The 21753-nt window shown below is 41.1% G+C and overlaps 1 protein-coding gene and 1 long non-coding RNA gene across 3 annotated transcripts; both read right to left on the bottom strand.

Annotated features, from left to right (window-relative positions):
* Nucleotides 1–8654: 8654 nt before the first annotated feature.
* Nucleotides 8655–21716, bottom strand: COA7 (cytochrome c oxidase assembly factor 7). Of its 2 annotated transcripts, XR_004372041.2 has the most exons (5): nt 21673–21716; nt 19036–21560; nt 18356–18496; nt 14544–15549; nt 8655–11573 (listed from the first exon to the last, which is right to left on the bottom strand). XR_004372041.2 is itself a non-coding variant. In XM_032768416.2 (4 exons), exons 2-4 carry the CDS (start codon nt 19370–19372, stop codon nt 15101–15103), a joined length of 927 nt encoding a protein of 308 aa, XP_032624307.1. In that variant the 5' UTR covers nt 19373–21560; nt 21673–21716; the 3' UTR covers nt 13889–15100. The 2 variants fall into 2 exon arrangements, 1 of the variants encoding a protein (XP_032624307.1); XM_032768416.2 differs by lacking the exon at nt 8655–11573 and having other exon boundaries at nt 13889–15549.
* Nucleotides 15584–17156, bottom strand: LOC142047080 (uncharacterized). Its single transcript, XR_012656226.1, has 2 exons — nt 16707–17156; nt 15584–16646 (listed from the first exon to the last, which is right to left on the bottom strand). It is a non-coding gene; the product is annotated as an uncharacterized LOC142047080 (long non-coding RNA).
* Nucleotides 21717–21753: the final 37 nt, after the last annotated feature.

Genomic DNA, 21753 nt, shown 5'->3' on the forward strand with positions numbered 1-21753 from the left:
TTATTTTTATCCCATGGACATTAGTTTGACACATACATTAAATGTTTTTCCCTATTCTAAAAATATCCCATAGAACATTCAAGTTGGTCATTGTGTTATACCAATAAAAAACTAGCAGGATCTTATTAAAGGGGACAAGACATTTGTCACATTTATTGTAAATACCATAATAAAATAAAAGATAACAGCAAACAACGTTGTTTAGCTACTTATTCCTATATATCCATTCACACAATCATTCATACAAGTTCTGGATAGATATTATAGTTACCAGCCTAAAGTTGCTTGTGACAGAATACTGGCCAGGTACCCTGTACACAAGAGTGGAGCCGAGTCCGGGTCAGGTGCACCTGATGCTCCTGGAGGCTGGCAGCAGAACCATAGACTCAAAGTCCTCAGTCTTCAGAGTCCAGCTTTATAGGGATTTTTCCCTATGTTAGTTCATGGGAGTTGCTTCATTCTGCTGTTGTTAAATTAATCAGCAGGTGGCTGGCTCCATGTTGGCAGCAGAATGTTACCCAAAGTCTCTTATCTCACCCTTCTTTTTTACAGGCTTTTAGTTTGGATTCAAAGTCTATAGGTCTTGCTGTGTCACGCTGCCTTTGGGTTTGGATTGATCACCCGTCAATTGCAGGCGTGACTTTCAGCCTTGAACCTGGCTTTGATCTTCCTTCTGTTGTTCTTTTGTCCTTTTCTTTTTAGGGTGGATGCTTTTTACTTTGTTTCACTGTTGTCTAGGTCTTCAGCCGTTGGTAGTTGAACTTCACCTCATCAGGACAGGCTGGGGCTGGAGGTTGATTTTATCATCCATACATGCCTCATTCACACATCTAAACTAACTAATAAGATTACAGCAGGGTTTGCAAAAATGAAGGTTGGAGGAAGCTTTTACAAGATGGAGTGAGTGTTTTAAAATGGGGTTTGAATTACAATATGGCAAGTGTAGTGAATGGTGAACAGAAGTTACATTAATAAAGTGAACAATTAAAAACAATTTCATTTATCAGTTCTACAATTGCAGGGATCCCATTTTCCACATAGTTTATATGTCTGTTTCTTGTCATTGACTGGTCTTCTCATTTGTGTTTACAATTTAAACTTTCAATGATTCAGTCTTGGAGCCTGGGTAGATTTGGGAATTCCCATCCCCTTGGATGGTGAATCTGTATTAACAAGAAAGTGACAGTCAAACTCTTGCAGTGAGATTCCAAGGTTGAGTTGTGGACCTAGTGGTTAATTTTCTACTCTTTTGTAGTGAGTTGATGATCCATCTTAGGATGACCAGATGGTCCCAATATTAGGGGCTTTGTCTTATATAGGAAACTATACCCTCTAATTCCTCCCCCCAAAATTTTTCACCCTTGCTATCTGGTCACCCTAATCCAGCTGCTGTTCTTTTCAATATTTGGTTGTCATTTACATTCCACAAAACCTAATCTTTTTTGTGAATTTCATTGTCACTTAACTTTAAGAACCAGCTATGTTGGTGGTTTTGCTAAAACTGTGCATGTTTTAATTCAATTTTGCAAACGTACCAATTTAACAAGGTATTCTATACTGCTTAAGGTCTAGAAATATGTTCTCAGTGCTTCTCAAACTTTTGTACTGTTGACCCCTTTCACACAGCAAGCCTCTGAGTGTGACCCCCCCCTAAAAATTAAAAACACTTTTTAATATATTTAACACCATTATAAATGTTGGAGGCAAAGTGGGGTTTGGGGTGGAGGCTCACAGCTCGTGATCCCCCATGTAATAACCTCACAACCCACTGAGGGGTCCCGACCCCCAGTTTGAGAACCTGTGTTTTAACTGATATTTGAGTCTTCTGTATTTCCAGGCACAAACAGCAACTAAGTACTCTTAGTCTGAAAGACCCCTTGTTTTTTCGCTTTGTTAATCTAAAACAAGAAAGAACACAAGTAAAGACTCCATGAGACACTGCATCCTGTATGTGTCCCTCTCTGTGGATGATATAATAAAATGAACACAGAATGGCTGCTTGTCTCAGCAACTTGCAGAATCTGTAGAGATTTAAAGGTAAAGTATGCGAGGGGGAGGAATAAAAGCTACATGGCTTAATACACCACAGTGTAATTTTGTTTCATTGTGTTAACTTTTCATGTGGCAGAAACCCTTTACTCTATTATAGCAAAGCATTTTGGGACTGTCAGGGTTCCCTCCCCACTCTGAACTCTAGGGTACAAATATGGGGAGCCGCACAAAAGACTCCCCAAGCTTATTTCTACCAGCGTATGTTTAAAAACTTCCCCAAGGCACAAATTCTTCCTTGTCGTTGGATGATATTGCTGTCACCACCAAGTGAGTTAGACAAATATTCAGGAAAAGGACCACTTGAAGTTCCTGTTTGCCCAAGATATCCCCCCAAGCCCCTTCACCCCCTTTCCTGGGGAGGCTTGAGAATAATATACCAACCAACTAGAAAAAAGAAATAAGCACCTCTGTAAAATCAGGATGGAAAGTAATTTTACAGGGTAATAAAATTTAAAACACAGAGGATTCCCCTCTAGGCAAAACTTTAAAATTATAACAAAACAGGAATTAGCCTCCCTCTTAGCATAGGGAAAACTCACATGCTAAAACAAACAATAATTTAATGCACTTCCTTCATATTACTTACAATTTATAATCTTAGATGCTTATTTCAGGTAGGGTTTTAGGAGATGGTTTTTCCTGCCCTGGTTTCTCTCTGTACCAGAGAGAACAACAACAAAAAGAGCAAACAAAACTTCCCCCCCCCAGATTTGAAAGGATCTTCTTCCCTTATTGGTCCTTTTGGTCAGTTGCCAACCAGGTTATTTGAGTTTCTTAACCCCTTACACGTAAAGGAGGGATTTTATGCTACCCTTAGCGGTATGTTTATGACAGGGACGTTGATATAAAATGTATTCTCTAAATGTAATTTGTTGAAATATAAGCCTATTCTGTGCCTTTCATATAGACTTCAGTGACATGACTCCTTAGCTTCCTCTGCTATCAAACTCTTCATTCTGATGCTCATATGAAATTGGCAAGGTCAAAAAAGAACTTCACCAAAACAAGCTGAAAAACTTACCTTTGGATATAATCTCGCTAAGGACCACAGTCTATTTGACCCATGATATTTGTGGCCTAATGATCTACAGCAGCTTCATTTTTCAGGGGGCAGTGATGCAGCAGGTGTCACTCTAGCCTTGATCATGTTAAGAATAAATGTTGCGTATTCAATTAACCGAAACAGTGCAGAATGGGTGAAGTGGCACAATGCAGCAGAGAAGGTACTGCTACTTATCAAGAGCTGCTTGATGATTAAAGGGAAATAAATGACTGGAAGACAACACATCAAAGACAGATTGTGCATTACTCTACAGTAGAAACATTTTTTAATTTCTTTTCCCATTCAACTTTTACTACTAATACCTCCCAGGCCATGATGTGGCTACCACATCTCCCCACTAATAGACTAAATAAATGTCAGAAAAATCATCCAAAGCCAGTTTGTCTTAATGTTTTCTAGTCAGTAAACTGAGATCAGGGTCTTGTAATTGTAGCTGTGGCCTGGGATGTAAGACTGTCTTGTATCTGACTCCCACATTGTGTCACTCATCCAATGTCCTACAACATATCAATCTCTCAGAACCTTACTTTCCACATCTATGTAAGGAAGACAATATTTATTTTCCTTTCAGAAGTGCTCCAAGGCTTTTGTAAAGCACTTTGTACTTCTGCAGTGCCTTCCATTCAAGAAACTCCATTTTATTTTATTATTATAAAAGCTTCTAGTGCTAGGAGAGCTGAAATAAAATGAATTTGCATTTCTTCAACATTATTGAGATAATTAAATGCTCCAACTTCCTGGTCCATCAAGGATCCAGGGAGCAGGAATATGGGAACATAACCCAGGCTATATCTAATTCATATGAACACTCCCACACTATGACATGGCAAGAGTGCGTAAAGGACTATCTGTTGGAAGAGTCTAGACCCTTGGAACAAGTGATCTATGACCAATATGAGTAGGTCTGGGGTCCACTCATACTTGAACAAATACAGGCCCAATCATGGCACTTGCATGCCCAAATAGTGGGGCTAGAACTGGTGCTCTCCACAGGCAAGTGGTAGATAATATTGTTCCTCCTGTCATTACAGAGCCAGTGCTCTAGCATAGGGCTGGGGTGGCACTGAGATGCTGTCTTTTTGGGTGGGGAGGATGGACATAAAACAGAGCTCCTGACTTTTTGTGGTTACTAGAGAGACCCTTATTAAAAAAGGAACATTTTTGAAGACACGGGCTAGCCTTAATTCAAGTCTGAGCGTGATGTAGTTGCCCACTACCAAAATTCTTCTTATAGTTTCCACTGGATGTTTTTTTCCATTTCCTGTCCTAAACCATTGGTTATGTGCTTAAATAGTGTTTCACCATAGGCTGCACTTCAGTGTTACATTTATTGTGTACAGTTTGTATTTCAGTTTGTGAAGTGATTGGACTTCTTTGGGCTGAAGACTGGTACATAAATGTACAGGGTTTTCATTTCCTTGTTTTAATGTACAGAAAGTCTTAGAAGTTGCTAAATAAAACCACCTAGGGGGTATATTCAGCACCATACTTCAGTTTTCCCACAGGGAAAACACAATGGTGGTAGAGAAATTCCACCATACAAGTAAACTAGTGTGTATATATTGTTAAATCATCATAAAAATCACCATTTGACATCACCACTTCAGAATGTTCCTGTAGCAAGGTGATGTGATCTCCTTCAGAGGCTGACACGGAGGGAACACCACAAGCTGCCTGCTGGCCAGAGCCAGGACTACACCCCACATGCCAGAAGCAGAAGGGTGGGAAAATATAAAAGGCCAGCTCAGTTTGGGGGCAGACCTGCTGAGGGAGACAGATGTGTCTTTCCTGCTGCTAGAGTGGGATGCTGAGGAGAATCGCGGCTGCCCTGAGGGCCTGCACAAGCTTCCCGACACTTGCTACTCCCAATGCTGAGAAGCTGTGACCTCTGTCCTTGACGGGTATATCCCCAGGAGCTGGAGAGCAACCCTTAAGAGCAGATATGCCTGAGGGGGCAAGTAGGAAGAAGTCCAGGGAAACTAGACAACTGTCTGGTTAAGAGCTGGCCTCGTACAAGGATCCCTGTTGACTCAGTGGTGGACCACTCTGCCATTGTTAGGTCCCTGGGCTGGGACACAGGGTAGTCGGCTGGGCCTTTGGGCCCCCCTGCTTGCCACTCCAGCCCTAGAGTGAAAGTACTCCCCCTCCTTAGGCCAGGAGACTGCAAACCCTGCCTGAGCCCCCTAGACTATGTTTAGGTGCTCAGCCCCTGCCAGAGCCCTAACGACTTGCTGCCCCACTCTGACTGAGGGCTTGGGATGATATATTGCAGGTGCTCTACCCTAACTGCTTGAAGGCTGGGCACATATACTACAGCTCTGACTGTTCACTACCGTGCCCTGTGTGAGGCCTGGGCTTATAACTTGGTACTGCTCTGTCCTGCCAGCAGCCCCACCCTGCTTGAAGGCTGGGGCCCATCAAGTACCACTAATTCCCCCTCTTTGTTTTGAGCATACTCTAGCAGACCAGACCGTGAGGAAATGTGACCTCCCTCAGAGGTGGATGCGGAGGGACAGCCATGATCACCTACAGTCCCTAATTCCATATCACAGAGATTTCTTACCAGTTGATTTGGGGGAAAAAAGGATATGAAACTGTGTATGTAAGGTGAATAAAATGTAGTATTTGGAAGTGGTGAACACTTGGTAATTCTAATTAGTGCTATAGTGGAAGGGAATAATGACAATTAGACACATCAGATACATTCTGAATGTTAATACTGTATACAACTGTGTTTGTTTAAAGAGCAGATATGGACAAAATTAAAGAACTAAAAAGGAGACATGACTTAATGGTCTAATTCTAACTCAGAATTTAGAAGCCTAAGTCTTTAAAATCTTTTGGGGAAAAAAAAATCAATATTCATTGATTCTGGGAACATTAGTAATAGAGTGTTAGAAGTGCTAAGACAGGCACAGCAAGATACTAGAGAAATCTATTGTCAATCAACATTTTGAAAAAGGAACTCCAAAGGGTATCAAAACTGGGAATGGAAAATACAGTACATTTTATATTTAAATACCTCTTCATATAGTTAAATGCTTCTGACAATTCATGGCTTCAGAAGCTGTCCATTAAATGTTTTTAGTCCCTTTATTCCTGCCAAGGTCATTAATCATAATAATATTAAATCTTAACACATGGGATTGATACATAATTCTTGATATGTTTACAAAGGACCTGATTCTTGATTGTCTTACTCCTTTGTAGTCATGCACATCTGCGCCAAGTGGTTGTAAAATGGTACAATCTATATAAACAAATGGGGAGTTCAGCTCTGGGTGTGTTTTATAGCCTCTTTGCACAGATGTAAACTACCACACAGGGTACAAACCCTGGAGCATCAGGCCCTTCACTGCAGTTGAGAATTAGGAAATTGGTGTATTCTTGTGCAAGGATGTTAGTTTTTGTTTTTTTTTTAATTCCTTGATAATGCCAGTAGAGAGATCACAACTAAAAGCCAGGCTGATAATTGTGACTGAATCCTGTCAGAAGACTGTCATCTTCAAAGTTTTTTATAACTCACTAAAAATAAGTTTCTTACTGTTAAATTTTAAAACTCTTATGTTCTATATGAAGTCTTATTTTCCACAAGCTATTTTGTAAAGGACAGCTGCCTTCCACCCCCCTCTACTGTCCCATGCCCTCTCCTTCTCAGTGACAGGACATCTCATGCTGCTAGTGACTAGGTCCTTCTGTGACTGCTGAAATACACGTCTACACATGAATAACTCCTGACCAGATTTCTATACGGAAATCCAGTGATCTGCAGGCAACAGACCCTGCTCCCTCTCATTTTCTTTTTTCAGCTGTTGCATTTTGTCTAAGGGTAATAGTCCCAAAAGCACCTAAGTGACTTGGTAACCTACATCCCTGTAAGACTTGGACTCCTAAGAGCCTAACCCCCCTTTTCAAATATGAATGAGGCACTTAAGTTATTTAGAAACTTTTGCAAATCTTAGTTTGTGAGCTCTCTGACACGACTATCAGTGTGTGTGTTTGTACACTGCCCAGTGCAAGGGACCCTACTTGAATCCTTGGTACTTCTGCTATAGAAATAACACTACCACCGACAGTGGTTTGTCACTTGGCTTTGATGTGAGCAAGCCCAACAGAACCTTTTCTGTATAGGGCCCCGTGGAGGAGGTGGCATTTTCCCTACTCTTTGACATAGGCAGGAAAAGATCTGCCGAGGCAAGTCCCCTCTGTCATGTGACAATGTAAAGACTCCGTCTTCAAACACTGATTAAGTTACTTCATTAGAACAACCAAAGCAGTATTATTTCTAAACTCTTTCCTTGCAGCCTCACTGAAGAGCTTCTGCTTAGAACATGTTCCACAATCTCTTATGTGGATTTGAGCTGCAGCTTAAAAAAAAAAAAAAAATACATACAGCCTCATACCTTTCATGTGTACCTTCATTAGGGATGCTTCATCCTTAAAATCCCAAGAAGATAAAATGAATACTGTAGGTGATTTTCCCCCACCACCTCCCATCCATTAACAATCCTGTCACAGTTGCTGGAGATGGGGAAATACTTCCAATCAGCACTTTCAACATCTACAGCCAGATAGTCACACTTCTATTTCATTAATTAGTCTTGATCAGCTCCCCCTTTGAAGTATCAGAGGGGTAGCTGTGTTAGTCTGATGAAGTGGGTATTCACCCACGAAAGCTCATGCTTCAAAACGTCTGTTAGTCTCTAAGGTGCCACAGGATTCTTTGCTGCTTTCCCCCTTTGAAGTATATTACTGTATCACAAAAGAACATTGGCTGCCTGCTGAGATAAACACAAACTAGTTAAGAGAAAAAGAAAGCACTTCAGTAAGTTGCCAAGTTTTTAAATGGATTCCTTTATTTATCATTCTCACAGGGTGTTCAATCTCCTACCTGGTGTGCTGCTGCAGTACTGTGCCTGTTTCCATCCACTCACAATCATAAGTTCACCCAGGTTGTTTGCTCTTCACCACATAGACCTGTTATTCTATAGTTCTTTTACAAACAGAACAAGACACAGGCATATTTCAGCAGGTGCTTTCCATACAGTTCTCCTCCCTACAGGTCACCCTCAAAGCTCCTCCCACTTATATCCTCCCAATTGTATCAATACCTTAGTAATTACTACTCAAGTGCTCATAATCCCCCTTTTCTGTGCTGCAGTAATGTCAGGGATCAGGGTTCTATAGCTAGTACTCTGCACAATCATCCAACCCACAGAACCTAAAAAACTTATTAATTCTTCCAGATTTCTATGGATGGTGCTCTGGATATCTGTCAGTTGGTCTACCTGTACAAAATCTTAATGGCTTTTGAGACAACAATTTCTATTCCAGAAATGCTAAATTATGTCTTTGTAGTGTAAGATAAAAAGGAAAGATGCAGAAATTAGCCTTGCAGCAGTACAATAAGTGCTCCTAGTATCAAAGCATGGTTGCTATAAGCTAAGATATATTGCAATCGTGAAATCCATCAAGAGGACTCCTGATCCTAAAAGCTAGACTAGGATTCTTATAGGATTCTATAAGAATCAACTGAAAGTTGATTCTTATAGATACATTGACTATATAAAAAAAACCGTGTGCCGCTGAAATAAAAAATGGACTGAACCATTCTGATGTTATCCCGGGGATATTCCATGTAAATTTCACACACATATTCATCTGTTTTTAAGTTGCTTGTGTGCCCTGAGGAGTAACTACTTTAACCACAGATTTTGCTAGACAGAAGCGTGTATCAGTGAGACAGCTTCAGTATTTGGTTGATGGATAAATAAAGGGTCTGAGCAGCCCATTTTACAGGAGCAGGACCAACCTGCTCATATAAGTGAAGGCGATGATCTGGCCAACATTCTGTTTGATAGGCCTGATACTCCACTGCCGTGAACCTTGTTTAGTCCCTTATCCTGTACACTGTGGATGTAAAACTTTACCAGCTCACTCCACTCTTACACCTGAGATAGGATTTTACACCTATTTTGTCCACGTGTAAATGAATACGTGAGGTGCAAGCCAGTGAAGAATCTGACCATGAAGCTTTTGCTCTGCTTATCCTGAAAGAAGGCTTGTTTTTATTTTCTCTAGCTGACCCTTAAAATACTAACTACAGTAACACAAATCTATTTCATTTTTGTTAACTATACATTGTAAATGGCTGGAAACTGGACTAGGAGGCATAACAACATTCCCCTTTTCCAGCGTAAATAATTTTTGACTTGCACTGCCATCTATTGCCACAGCATGCACATTTTATCTGTATCTCTATTACATGCCTGTGCGGGTTTTTTTATTCCTATATTAAATATCCCCCTTGAAAGGAGTTTGTAATATGGGCCATTCACTTAGAAGTTCAATGAGCCTGGTGACAAACTGTTTTAATCAATAAATTCTCTAGCTGATTTATAACAGAGTTATCAAGAACTGATTTCATTGCACACATTTGTAATAATGGCAGTAGGCCAAATTCATTTTTGGTGTTACTCTATTGACAACAGAGTCTGCAGTAAGATAGCTGTCAGTCTGGTGGATAAGCCAAATGGACTAGGATCCAGCTCATTCCCAGAGCTCTTTAATCAAATCCCCTTTAATCAGGGATGAATCTGATTCAGTATCTTTAACTAAGCCTTAAGGCTTTGAATCAGCAAAATAAATGAGGCAGAGTAAGGAGATATTTTTTGCTTAATTAGACCCTAATGAGTTAAATTGGCTAAGACCACTTTGCCTTAAATGTGTGTGAATAAAAAGTTCAGAACCTGACAGAAAAGCAGGAATCTATTGCTAATAGGTTGTTATTGTTTTCTACCGAGGGGTGATTGGCATTTTTCCATCCTTCATTTTGTATGCACTGGTTACTATAAGGCTCTCATACACGCACAAGCAGCAAAGTAACATCTGTTTGATTACAAACAATATAAATAAAACTTTTTTAAAATGATGACCTATGTCTGAGAGAAAGGATGGTCAGGTATGTAAGGCACTAGACGTATACTAAGGAGAGCTGGATTCAATTTCTGCTTCTACACTGCCTTCCTGTGTAATCTTGGTCAAACCACTTAATCTCTTTGCGCTCCCATTCTCCATCTATAGAATAGGGATAATAATACTTCTTTTCTCACTCTGTCTGTCTTCCCTATTTAGATTGCAAGCTCCCCAAGGAAGAGACCCTTTCTGACTTCATGTATGTACAGCACCTAGCGCAATGAGGCCTTAATCCTCATTGGGACCTCTAGATACTACAGCAGTACAAATAATAATGACAACAATAGCTTGACTGTGTTTTGGTTAGTAAATCAAAGCCTCCTGAAAACACAGTACTTGTAAAATACAAAATTCCTCAATCCTCAGACAGCATAACTAGTGTGATTGTGCACTGCACAGGGCATGGCCTTCCAGCTTGTCCATATACTGTAAGCTTTGCAGGGCTGGGCAGGAAGTGAGGTAGAGCTTGTATATCTACCAGCATTGTCTGAACTAGGCAAGAGTGTTAGGATCCCTTTTGCCAATTTGACTACTCAAATTTCTTGTGAGAAGTGGTTCGTATTTTTTTTCCTCTGATGCACTAAAGAAAACACTTTGGCCACAATTTTCAAAAATGACTAATGATTTTGTGTCCCTCAGTTTCTGAGTGCCCAGTATGAGACCTTAAAAGGGTCTTACAGGGGTCTTCAGAAAATGCTGAGCACCAACTTCTGAAAATCAAATCCCTTTAAGAGGGGGAGGTCTCAAGTTGGGTGCCCAAATATTGAGGCACTCAGTATACCTAGTCACTTTTGAAAATCTTGGCCTTTAGATCTGAGAGGTAAAGAGTATTAGTATAGAATGTATGGGCAAGATTCTAATCCCATGCTGCTTCTACACTAATGGAACTCCACTGATTTATACCAGTGTAAGAGCAATCTCTCTGTTTCTTATTTCTGTTTAACATAAAAATACATTCATGTCCTTTTCTAGGTTTCCCAATGACTGTGCTTAACTACCAGCTTAAAAAAAAAGAAAGCATATTGTAACATAATGACTGATCTGTAAGTAAATGGAAACAACTTCAGAATAGGAGTCCATTTAGAGATAATTACGCTTATGATTTCATAACCGCAGAGCTGCTAATTCCATATGAGCTGAAGTTCAGAAAACACTCTATCACACCAAATGCTTTTCCTCAAGTTTGTCTGTAATTAACTGGTTTCTGTAAAACCATGGTGAGCAAAGTGCTACAACCCACGTGAAACAAACTGAAGTTATTTCCTTGTGTGACAAATACTGGAATTACTTTGATTTTCAGAACTTGGATGACTCCCTTACTGTAGTTTTAATTAGTTTTTTCTTCATATTTTTGTTCAAGCAGCTTTATTCTTTAGAGACTGATCAGAACTTCAGTTCTATAACTTCAGTCAGGAAGCCAATGGTTGTCATTCACAGGTCTGCCTCTTTCTGCAGAGCCTTTTGACAGTTGAGGCACATCAAGCTGGCAGATCAGAGAAAAAGGCATTTAAATTGCATGCGTGTACGTATATGCACACTTATAGTTGATGAATGGCATTAGCCCTGGTGATTAAAGTCCTCTGTTTATTCTAAGAACAGGAAATAATACTTGGGCCCTAATTCACTTCTCCTAGCAGTTTAAATCAAGAGTCACAATGGTGTAAAACTGATGCAGGCAAATCAGGCCATTAGCACTTAAGTGTCGCAGTGCTTAACTTGCGGAATTCACAGTCCTAAGTTAGGCAGCCATGTGTGGTAGGGGGAGAGTTAGGCATCTAAGAAAAGAATTCAAAAAAGACATCAAGCTGAGTGGATGAACTGTTAAACTAGCCAGTAGGAAATGCCAGAATGAGACAGAAAAAAAGTGAGAGACTGATGCTATAGCCCAGTAGTTGGAGTCAGGGTCACAACCCTGGTCCAAGAAATATTTCATTAATTATACAAAGTGAAACAGCTTCATCAGGAGAAACTGAGAGGGGCCCACCCTAGAATACCCAAAAGCCTGGTAACTAGGGCACTCGCCTGAGATGTGGGAGATAGAGGCTCAAGTCAAACCTAGGTCTCCCACATCCTGGGTGACCGCTCTAACCAGTTGGATATTGGATATAATTGGACACCTCCCTTCCTCCAAAGTCTCATCTCCCTGCAGGCAAGATCAGCAGGAGAATGTCTAGCTTGAGAAATCTCACGAGAGCTAGCGCACCAATCATCTCAGTATTATCAGCACTGAGGAGCTCTGTGCATACTCATGGAAAAACAGGCACCTAGGAACTTTAGACACCCATAGGGTTTAGGGGGCAGCTGAGCAGGGGTTTTGTAAATGCCACTGGTAGCTAAATGTTTGGCTTAGGTGCCTAAAGAGGCATTTAGACCCCTCAGTCCCCTTGTGGAGCTAGCCCTTAGTGCATTTTTCATTTTCAAAAGACTGCACAAGTTTTCCAGTGTTTACTAGTGTTCCAAATGAGAAGGTGCAGATCCACACCACTCTCACTACGGGGCCATGGCTAAAAGCCACAAAAAGGTCCCACGTCAGCAATGCAGTTCCCACTAGAGCTCTGGGAATGAGCTGGATCCTAGTCCATTTGGTTCATTCACCAAACTGACAGCTATCTTACTGCAGACTCTATTGCTGGTGAGAATTGAACACCATTTGATTTTCAGGTCTCAAATTGGAACTGTTGTTTTAACGGCTAGTCCAGCAATCTCTTGCTTTGTAAGTTGTGAAAAATTGATGGGAGAGAGACAGACAATATGGAAATCCACAATATAATTTGTACATACTGTTACTTAGTTTGAGAGTTAAACAGGCTGCTAAAATTTCTTCTGCTTTAATTCTGCACTAGGCTTCCCCTTCACATCCCTCAAGTCTGTTAAGCACAGAGCCACCATTCATCCATGCTATAAAGGAGCCTAATTTTACTCTTGTTAGCCTCAAACCTTTTCCCACTGATCTGCATTTTGGGATTTCTTAATTACCATTATTTATCCAAACCCCTCTGGTGACTATACCCATCAAAGGATATAAAGCCCATAATATTACCAATTCCAAATGGAAAGTCCTTGTTAACACATGCAGGAAAGGCCTCCAACTGAGAAGCATCTGTCCTGAGTTTCTGAAACCTCTGTAATTACATTGCAGTAGCACAATCACAACTCTGAAACCCTGTCCTGCCACAGCTGATTAGAGTACCCACATATGTTAGAGTCCAGTTGATAAATTAACAGGATGCTTATTTGCAGGCTGATTCCATTATAGTTTGCCCTATTAGCAAAAAGAGAGGGAGTATTCTCCACTCTTAGCTTGTTTTTATTCCTGCATTTTGTTTTCTTTAAGAGTGAAATAGAATTTGATACTGGTTTCAGCTTTTAAGGACGATGTATACCCCACTTGCGAGCCCAAGATCCCAAATGAAAATATTTGTCCCTCTTCATTTTGATTTGGAAAAAAAAAATTATATATTCTTCAGCTACAGGAAATTCATTCTGCAGATTACAGAAACTTTACATGAAAAATAAGAAATTTAGGAAGACAACTAAAAGGAAGCCACTAGGTTGAGGGTAATGGTAGAAGCATGAAGTCAAGTAGAAGAGGAATAATGACAGTGAGGATTTGCCCCTGCATTCATTGTACAGCCAAGTCCCACAATCAAATCAAGTCAATGAGGGAGCTGAGTGCGTAAGGACCTCAGGATCAAATCCTTAGTTAACCCATACCATTTACCTAACACATGGACATTCAAAAATATAGGATGGGGAACATGTGAAGGCAGATAATTTAAGATAGCTTCAGTGCAGAAATTGCTTAAAACATATGTAGAGTTTATTGTATAATGGGACAGCTCTCAGTTTTGAAATTGGTACCACTTAAGGGAAATAAAAATGAAATATAGCTCCACCATACAAAAATGCACTATTATACTGATGCCTCTTTTCTTAATTTCAAATGAAGAAAGCATTGTGTGGCTTTTAGAACACAAGCGCCCCTTAGTGGTAAGATACACAAACATTCCACCATAATTTACTGTAGGTTTGTTTTTTATAATTAAAAACATCACATCCTGAAGTCTTTGCTCAGTTAAAAATGCCCATTGACTAATATTCAAGTTTAGCCTGAGTAAGGATTTTTTAATTTGGGCTCTCTCTCACACATGCACTTTTAAAATCACTCAAATTATAAACAAGAATTGATTTATTCAATAAAACATTGAACCCATCTGTAATAGACTAAACAATTTACACAAATAAAGAATACTTACTGACATTCACAAGTATCTAGATAACATTTACTGGACTTTCAAGAAATCAAGATTTATATGTGTGCTCACTCATCACCATTATATGTGCGCTCACTTCACTCATCACCATGTCAGCTAAGTTATATCCCTTTTGTAACCTTGGTAAACAGAGAAGTGCAACTAAAGAAACTACATTTAGAAGACCAAAAAAATACCACCTTCAGTGATCAGTGTATTTCAGCATCAATGGAAGGAGCATGTCCTGTGATGATTCAAGTTGAGGTTTTCAGTGTGAGTGCTTGTCTTTGGAAAAGAAGAGTGCTCAAAGAGTACATAAATTCTTCTATATAGCATCCTTAGGGTCCCAGTAATAATATCTAAAGTAGTCTCTAAAATTAGACACAGTTTTGCATAGTCAGGTTTGAGTAATTATGCACATATGATTGTATGTGGATGTGGAAGATTGTAGCCACAAGTCAGCACATGGAACTGCACCTTCAATTTTAAAAGCTGGGTCCTCTGAGCCTTTGAAAATTTGGCCCTAAACATTTGTTCGCCTGAAAAACTGTTCTGTATGAAAGGGCCAAGTTTTCAGATAATGGTACACCAAAGTTGTACATGCATCAGTTGCACATCCAAAAATTTGCACATGCAAACACGTACATACAGATGCCTCTTTTGTGAGTGCAACAGGTATGGGTTTTTTGTTTGCAGCTAAAGTTTTTGCATCATTTAAAAGCGCAGTCCTAGAAGTCAGTGAATGATTTAATTGGATTTACTCCCCAAACGTTAAGGCTCTAGAAGCTTCCTGCTGTTCTTTATGTAGATCTCTTGCCCTGTTTTTCAGAGCCTCTGCCTTGGCATCATTCTTATCAATTCCATCTCCTAGTTTGTACATTCGACTGGCATTGGCACATGCCCACACATGACCCATGTCACATGCTTTCAAAGAGTACTTCAAAGCCAGGTTCATGTCCTTTGGTATCCCAGGTGCTCCTTGAAGATATATTGCACTAAGATTGAAGCAACTAGGGGCAAAACTGCCATCACATGCTTTAGTGTAGTAGTCCCTGGCAAGGACTGGGTCAGGTTTGTGATCATTTACTTGCCCATCGTGTGCTAAAAGTCCAACGTTGTGGCAAGCATTTATTGATTTCTTCCCACCTTTTTCGCAAGACTTCAGAAAGCAGTTGTAGGCAGCTTTCAAATCTTGGCTGAGTCTACCTGCAGCCCTCCAAAAAACACAATCAAATACAAGTTTGTGAGAAGAACACACTCTAATTGTGAGATCGCAAGAAAAACATTTTCTTTCACAAATTTTTCAATACTATTTTGGAAGACTATAACTATCATTAGTACAAAGATAGTTGTAAATGTGGACTATATTTCAATAGAGAATCAAGACCTGGTCTACATTAAACAAGGTTTGCCAGTATAGCTATGCCAGCAAACCCTCCTAATGTAGATGCAGCTTTTACCAGCAAAAGACCTCTATTGTTGGTATAGTTTATACCAGTTCCCTGAACGAAATGATTTATACCAGCCAAAGCATTTTTTTTGTCAGTATAACTATGTCTACACTAAATGAAGAACAAATGTAAACAAATTTATTCTTTCCATATACAGTCAAACCTGGTTTATCCAAAGACAACATAATTTAGACAAAACAGTCTTCAGGTAAAAGGAAGACTTAACCTAGGCATTTGATGCAAGGCAGAAAATACTACCATTGTTGACTATAATAGATAAAAATATTAGTTTGCTGAAGAGGGGTGTCTTCCATTTTATTTTTATAATTTATATCCTTCAACTCCTCCTGTTTTGTAGCCAATTGGTATTAGCATAATAATTCCAACTGTTGCTTAAAGCCTCATCCTGCTCTCATTCAAGTCAACTACAGCAGCATAGGGGCCTTAATTTCTCAACAAAATGGGTTTCAAGCATATCTCCAAATAATATACATAAAGGAAATGTATACAACTCTCAGAGAGACTATTTGGTTATTTGGAAGAGTAACCAAAAATTGATCTACAAGAAAAATGTTTCCGTACTTAGAATTCCTGAGACAAGACTATCCCTGCAGTGATAATGAGATATGAGCCATTACACAAAACTGTAAACCCTGTATTGAAGTCGTTTCCATCATAGCCAGGAGGTGCAGTAGCACCCCCACACCCCTAGTACTAGCACTTATGCCTGAGTTGGCTGGCACAGGCCAGCCACAGGTTTTCTTTGCTGTGTAGACATACCTGAGCTTGAGTCAAGCCAGAACCCAGGGTTCAAGCTTTGCAGTGTAGATGCAGCCCCACTGTACTCATGATCTGGGAGTCCAGCAAAAGTATCCTACAGTGTGACAGGCAGATTTTCTTTGTTCTCTGGACAGTCAAGTTTTCCCACACTGCACAATGAACAAAGGGCTACAGCAGTCATATTTTTTGGGGGGGGAAATACTAGGAAGTCTGGGATATGGGTCGCTAGTCTCAGGCCTACGCAATGCAGTGCAGATGCTAGAGCCCCAGGTTGGGACCCACGGTTCAACAATTCCTAACCTGAGAGTTACAGACAAGTGTTGACATTCAAGCCCAAAGTTAACAAAGCCAGGGTCTGCTAACCTGATTTCTACTAACCTTCAGCTTACTTTGCAGTGTAGACATACCTAGACAGGCCACCAAAAACGTGAACAGCAATGAGAATGACATGAGTAGAGATAAGGAGGTGTTAGTACCCTTATACAAGGCACTGGTGAGACCTCATCTGGAATATTGTGTGCAGTTCTGGTCTCCCATGTTTAAGAAGGATGAATTCAAACTGGAACAGGTACAGAGAAGGGCTACTAGGAATGATCCAAGAATGAAAAAACCTGTGTATTTGTTTAGCCTGACCAAAAGAAGGCTGAGGGAGAATATGATTGCTCTCCGTAAATATATTGGGGGTAAATACCAGGGAGGGAGAGGAATTATTTAAGCCTCAATACCAATGTTGACACAAGAACAAATGGAATTAAACTGGCTATCAGGAAGTTTAGACTTGAAATAGACGAAGTTCTAACCATCAGAGGAGTAAAGTTCGGAATAGCCTCCAAGGGCAGCAGTGGAGACAAAAAGACATATCTGGCTTCAAAGACAAGCTTGATAAGTTTATGGAAGGGATGGTGATGGGATAGCCTAATTTTTGGCAATTAACTGATCTTAGACTATTAGCGGTAAATATGCCTAATGGCCTGTGAATGGGATTAGACAGGGAGGGATAGCTCTGTGGTTTGAGCATTGGCCTGCTGAACCCAGGGTTGTGAGTTCAATCCTTGAGGGGGCCATTTAGGGAACTGGGGTAAAATCTGGGGATCTGGTCCTGCTTTGAGCAGGGGTTGGACTAGATGACCTCCTGAGGTCCCTTCCAACCCTAATAGTCTATGATTCTATGGGGCAGGATCTGAGTTACTACAAGAGAATTCTTTCCTGGGTGTCTGGCTGGTGAGTCTTGCCCACATGCTCAGGGTTTAGCCGATCACCATATTTGGGATCAGGAAGGAATTTTCCTCCAGGGCAGATTGGCAGAGGCCCTGGGGGTTTTTCACGTTCCTCTGTAGCGTGGGGCACAGGTCACTTGCTGGAGGAGTCTCTGCACCCTGAAGTCTTTAAATCACACATTGAGGACTTCGATAGCTCAGACATAGGTCAGGGGTTTGTTACAGGAGTGAGTGGGTGAGATTCTGTGGCCTGTGTTATGCAGGAGGTCAGACTAAAAGATCATAATGCTCCCTTCTGACCTTAAAGTCTATGAGTCTAGATCTGTGCTTCCTAGCACTGAAAGGTTAACCCACAATAAAATGTTAACTAAAAATCCTGAAGCACCTTGTCACAAGAAGAGAACTAGCTCACAAGAACAGCCTCAGCACCAATGGGGGCTGGGCTGGGCTCCAGTAGGCGCAAAATGGGAGAGCCTAGGGGGCTAGCCTCTCCAAGACAGGGGTTCACCCACCACTCATGCTCAACACTGCCCTTTCTTCCAACAGGTGGAAGCTGTTTCTCACCTTTCCCAGTTGCATAATAAGCTCCAAGTTTATAGCAACTCTCACTGTTCGCATTCTTTTCACAGTTTTCTTTTAGCACCTTGGCAGCTCCTTCAAAGTCCTTCTTCACCCCCTCCAAATAATCAGCCAATCGATGGCAACCTGCGAGGAAGACAGAGATTAAATGGTTTAAAAACTAGGCTCAGGCTAGGCCATTTGGGTGCTTAACCGCAACACAAGAACCAAAGACAATTGGCCTTTCTAATATGGTATCTTGTTTGTCCATGTTTAGTCTCATTTGTCTATACTACAAACCCACTGGAAGCTTTAACATCAGCTCTGAATTCCCCCCATCCCAGTTTGTCTGTGCACGGCTGTACCCCAACACTACACTGCAGGAGAAGATTAAAACAAACATCCTAGACCTGGCAGTGCTGCTTTGCAAGAGAAACCCCACACCTTACTTTCTGCAAGTAGGGCTGGCTTAAAGGACAGCTGCAGGCCCCCCAGCTACAGGCACTTCCCAGAGCGGTGGGGCTCAGTGACCTTGGAAGCATCTCTCCACTCGTGCATGAAGGCAGCAACTAGGAGATGCCAGGGACCAAGGGCTCCAGCGGGAGGACGCGCCACCCGCACTAGGGGCCAGTCCTCGGTGCCGGCGGCTCTGCCTGGGGCTAGGTGCAGCCAGGCTGCCCACTTACCGTCCGGGTCACCCTCCTTGTAGCACTGGTAGCTGTACTCGATGCCCAGGTTTTCCAAGTAGCCCTTCACCTCCTCCTCATCCTCCAGGTTGACCAGCCCGGCCATCGCCCTTCCACGGGAGGAACCTGCCGCCGCGCTGCAAGGTGACCCGACCACGAGCGACGCGCCTGTCCCTCCTGCAGGGCCCGCCCGCACCCGGAAGGGAATAGGTACCGCACGCGGCGAGCGGGCGGAGCAGAGCGCCGAAGAAACGATGCGTGGCGTCAGCCCAGCTGCAGAAGCAGAGCGGGCGGGCGACGAACGTAGAAGCTGTGATCGGAGCAGCTGTTCCTGCATAGTATCCTCTGCAGGCTACACCCCCTGGCCAGGCCGTTGTGACGACACGTTTAGCAACCCTCACGGGGCTTTAGCAACGGGGCGTTCCAGGCCATTCTCTTTCGCTCTCCTTTTGTCTGATCACTTTCACTCCTTCTCTAAACTTTTTTTTCCATTCGCCCCTTCTGAAACCAGCCTTGGATCATTTTATTGCTATGGATACATGCAGTAAATTGGCTCACTAGGCTATTATGCCTGTCTTCTTTGCCCAAGAGCCATTGAATTGATCTTACTGAATTACACCTATGAATATACTTACACGCACAATACTGTTTTGCACCCAAAAATACCCAAGCACTTTACAAATGCTAAACATGCCTCAAAAACTAGTTATATGCAAATGGAGAATCTTTCTATTAAAAAACAAAAAGGGCTTATCCTACTTTCTATTCTTATTTCTCTTTCTACTTCTCTTTCTTTGGGTAAAGTATATTTTAGAGATACTGTGCTTGCTTTGAGCTGCCTCAATATGACAGTCTCAACAAAATAAGGGGCCAACTGCACAAGGAAAATAACGCAAACATCTCATGTGTTCCTGGCAACCATTTTGAGCAATAGGTCACTTACTTTGTTGGGAATGAGCTCACTTTCCCTTCAGCCAGCTTTGAAAACTAACTACTAGTAGCCAAAACAAACTGTTTACCTGACCTCAAGAAGAGGTCTGTGTAGCTTGAAAACTTGTCTCTTGTAAGAACAGAGATTGGTCCAATAAAAGCTATTACCTCATCTACCTTGTCTCTCTAACATCCTGGGAGCAACATAGCTTTACAACACTGTTACAAAAGCATGAAAGACACTTGTTGCACCATAGCTCCAGATCACTTCCCATACTGATGTTGACAATGTTTTTGGCATTGCCAAACCCAAGTGTTCACTAGCCAGTCAGCCTGCCTCCTCTCTCCCCACCCCAATCAAAACAGGTTGGTTTACAAATTATGAGATTTTAAAAATAATAAATTGGGGAGGGGGTTGCCTTTTGGGTTTTGAGCCTACAGAGATCATGTTTTCAAGTTGTTCCTTACAGCTATGAGGGCTAGAAACTTAGAAAAATGAAAGCTGAGATTGTTGTGTAATTATGTGATTCCTGGAGCTGTGGCTTTAAGAAAAACATCAAATGTCATGACTTGTGATTAAAATTGTGAGTTGGCAACACTTTTTGTTGTCTATCTGGACTAACAGCTACACAGTGTTCAACACCATTTTAAGGGGAGAAGGCAGTGGTGATAACTACTGTCAGCAACTGTTCATTTTCCATGTGTAGAGAAATCTTTAACACCATATGATCCTGGGCAGGCCAAACAACTTCTGTACCTCAATGTTTTCCTTTCAAAAATGGGGTTAATGCTTATTCCCTTCTTTACATCAGTGTTGTGATAACTAACAACTTAAAAGTCCTTTTTTACAGCCTCTATATAAGCAAAACTTCTATTGGTTTCAGTTAGAATTTTGCTTGCGTAAGGACTGCATTGTGGAGGCTAATATTTGTACATTTGACATCCTCTAATGAAAGAAAGTATAAATTAATTTAGAAATTTGGGTCTTCTGATTTATTATTTGTAGTTTTGCTGGTTTGAGAATAAGTATTGTTCATGTGGCTGTACCCGCAGTCATCAAGAAGCTTAAAATGCAAGCTCTTTATATTTTCATTTTAGCTGGTTAGGGTGGTATTATTACACATTACATTGTATCCTGAAACTGAAATAACTGAGACTGGTGCACTCTGTACTGACAAGCAACTGTAGTGTATGTCCGTGGGAGAGAAGTGTTCACTACCACCTACATCTGTGGTTCAAATCTGCTCCCATTAAAGTCAATTACAAAGCCCCCCATTGACTTCAGTGGAAGTAGGATGAGGCCTTTTATGCTAGAGACTTGCAGTTACTATGTGCTGGAGCCTCTGCACAAATACCCGTTCCCGAACTTGAGCAGTGACCAACTCTACCATCAGCAATGCAGAACTGAGAATTGTGTATATCACTTAACTTAATGAGATAATAGATTACTTTCATTCTTGGTTTCTTTTTAATAAAACATGCTTACCTGGTCCTTGTTGTCCCCACTCCATTTATGTGTGGGGAGGGGGGAATTACCGTTTGAGTTACATCGGCGCACACTGTCACCTCATAGGCTTCTACACCACTTAATACCACTAGGGATTCAAAACTACAATTAATTTTGCAAAAAAAAAAAAAATAATCACACAAACTCCTCCCAAGGGGAAACAGGAAACAGTTATAACATGGACAGGAAACTGAACTTACAATGGAGTTGCTAACTCAGTACAATGCACAACGCCACTCTTTACTTAGATGTATTACGCTTTGCTTGGCCAGCTTGACGAG

The sequence above is a fragment of the Chelonoidis abingdonii genome, chromosome 7, assembly GCF_003597395.2.
Source record: "Chelonoidis abingdonii isolate Lonesome George chromosome 7, CheloAbing_2.0, whole genome shotgun sequence".
NCBI lineage: Eukaryota > Metazoa > Chordata > Testudines > Testudinidae > Chelonoidis > Chelonoidis abingdonii.

What these genes read in the sequence shown, in the direction of transcription:
- COA7 (XM_032768416.2), bottom strand. Translation starts at nt 19,372, where the DNA reads ATGCAGGAACAGCTGCTCCGATCACAGCTTCTACGTTCGTCGCCCGCC. An exon ending in CAAGGAGGGTGACCCGGACG is followed by an intron (nt 18,497 to 19,035) that starts GTAAGTGGGCAG and finishes TCTTCCTCGCAG; the next exon opens with GTTGCCATCGATTGGCTGAT. An exon ending in TTATTATGCAACTGGGAAAG is followed by an intron (nt 15,550 to 18,355) that starts GTGAGAAACAGC and finishes GGAGGGCTGCAG; the next exon opens with GTAGACTCAGCCAAGATTTG.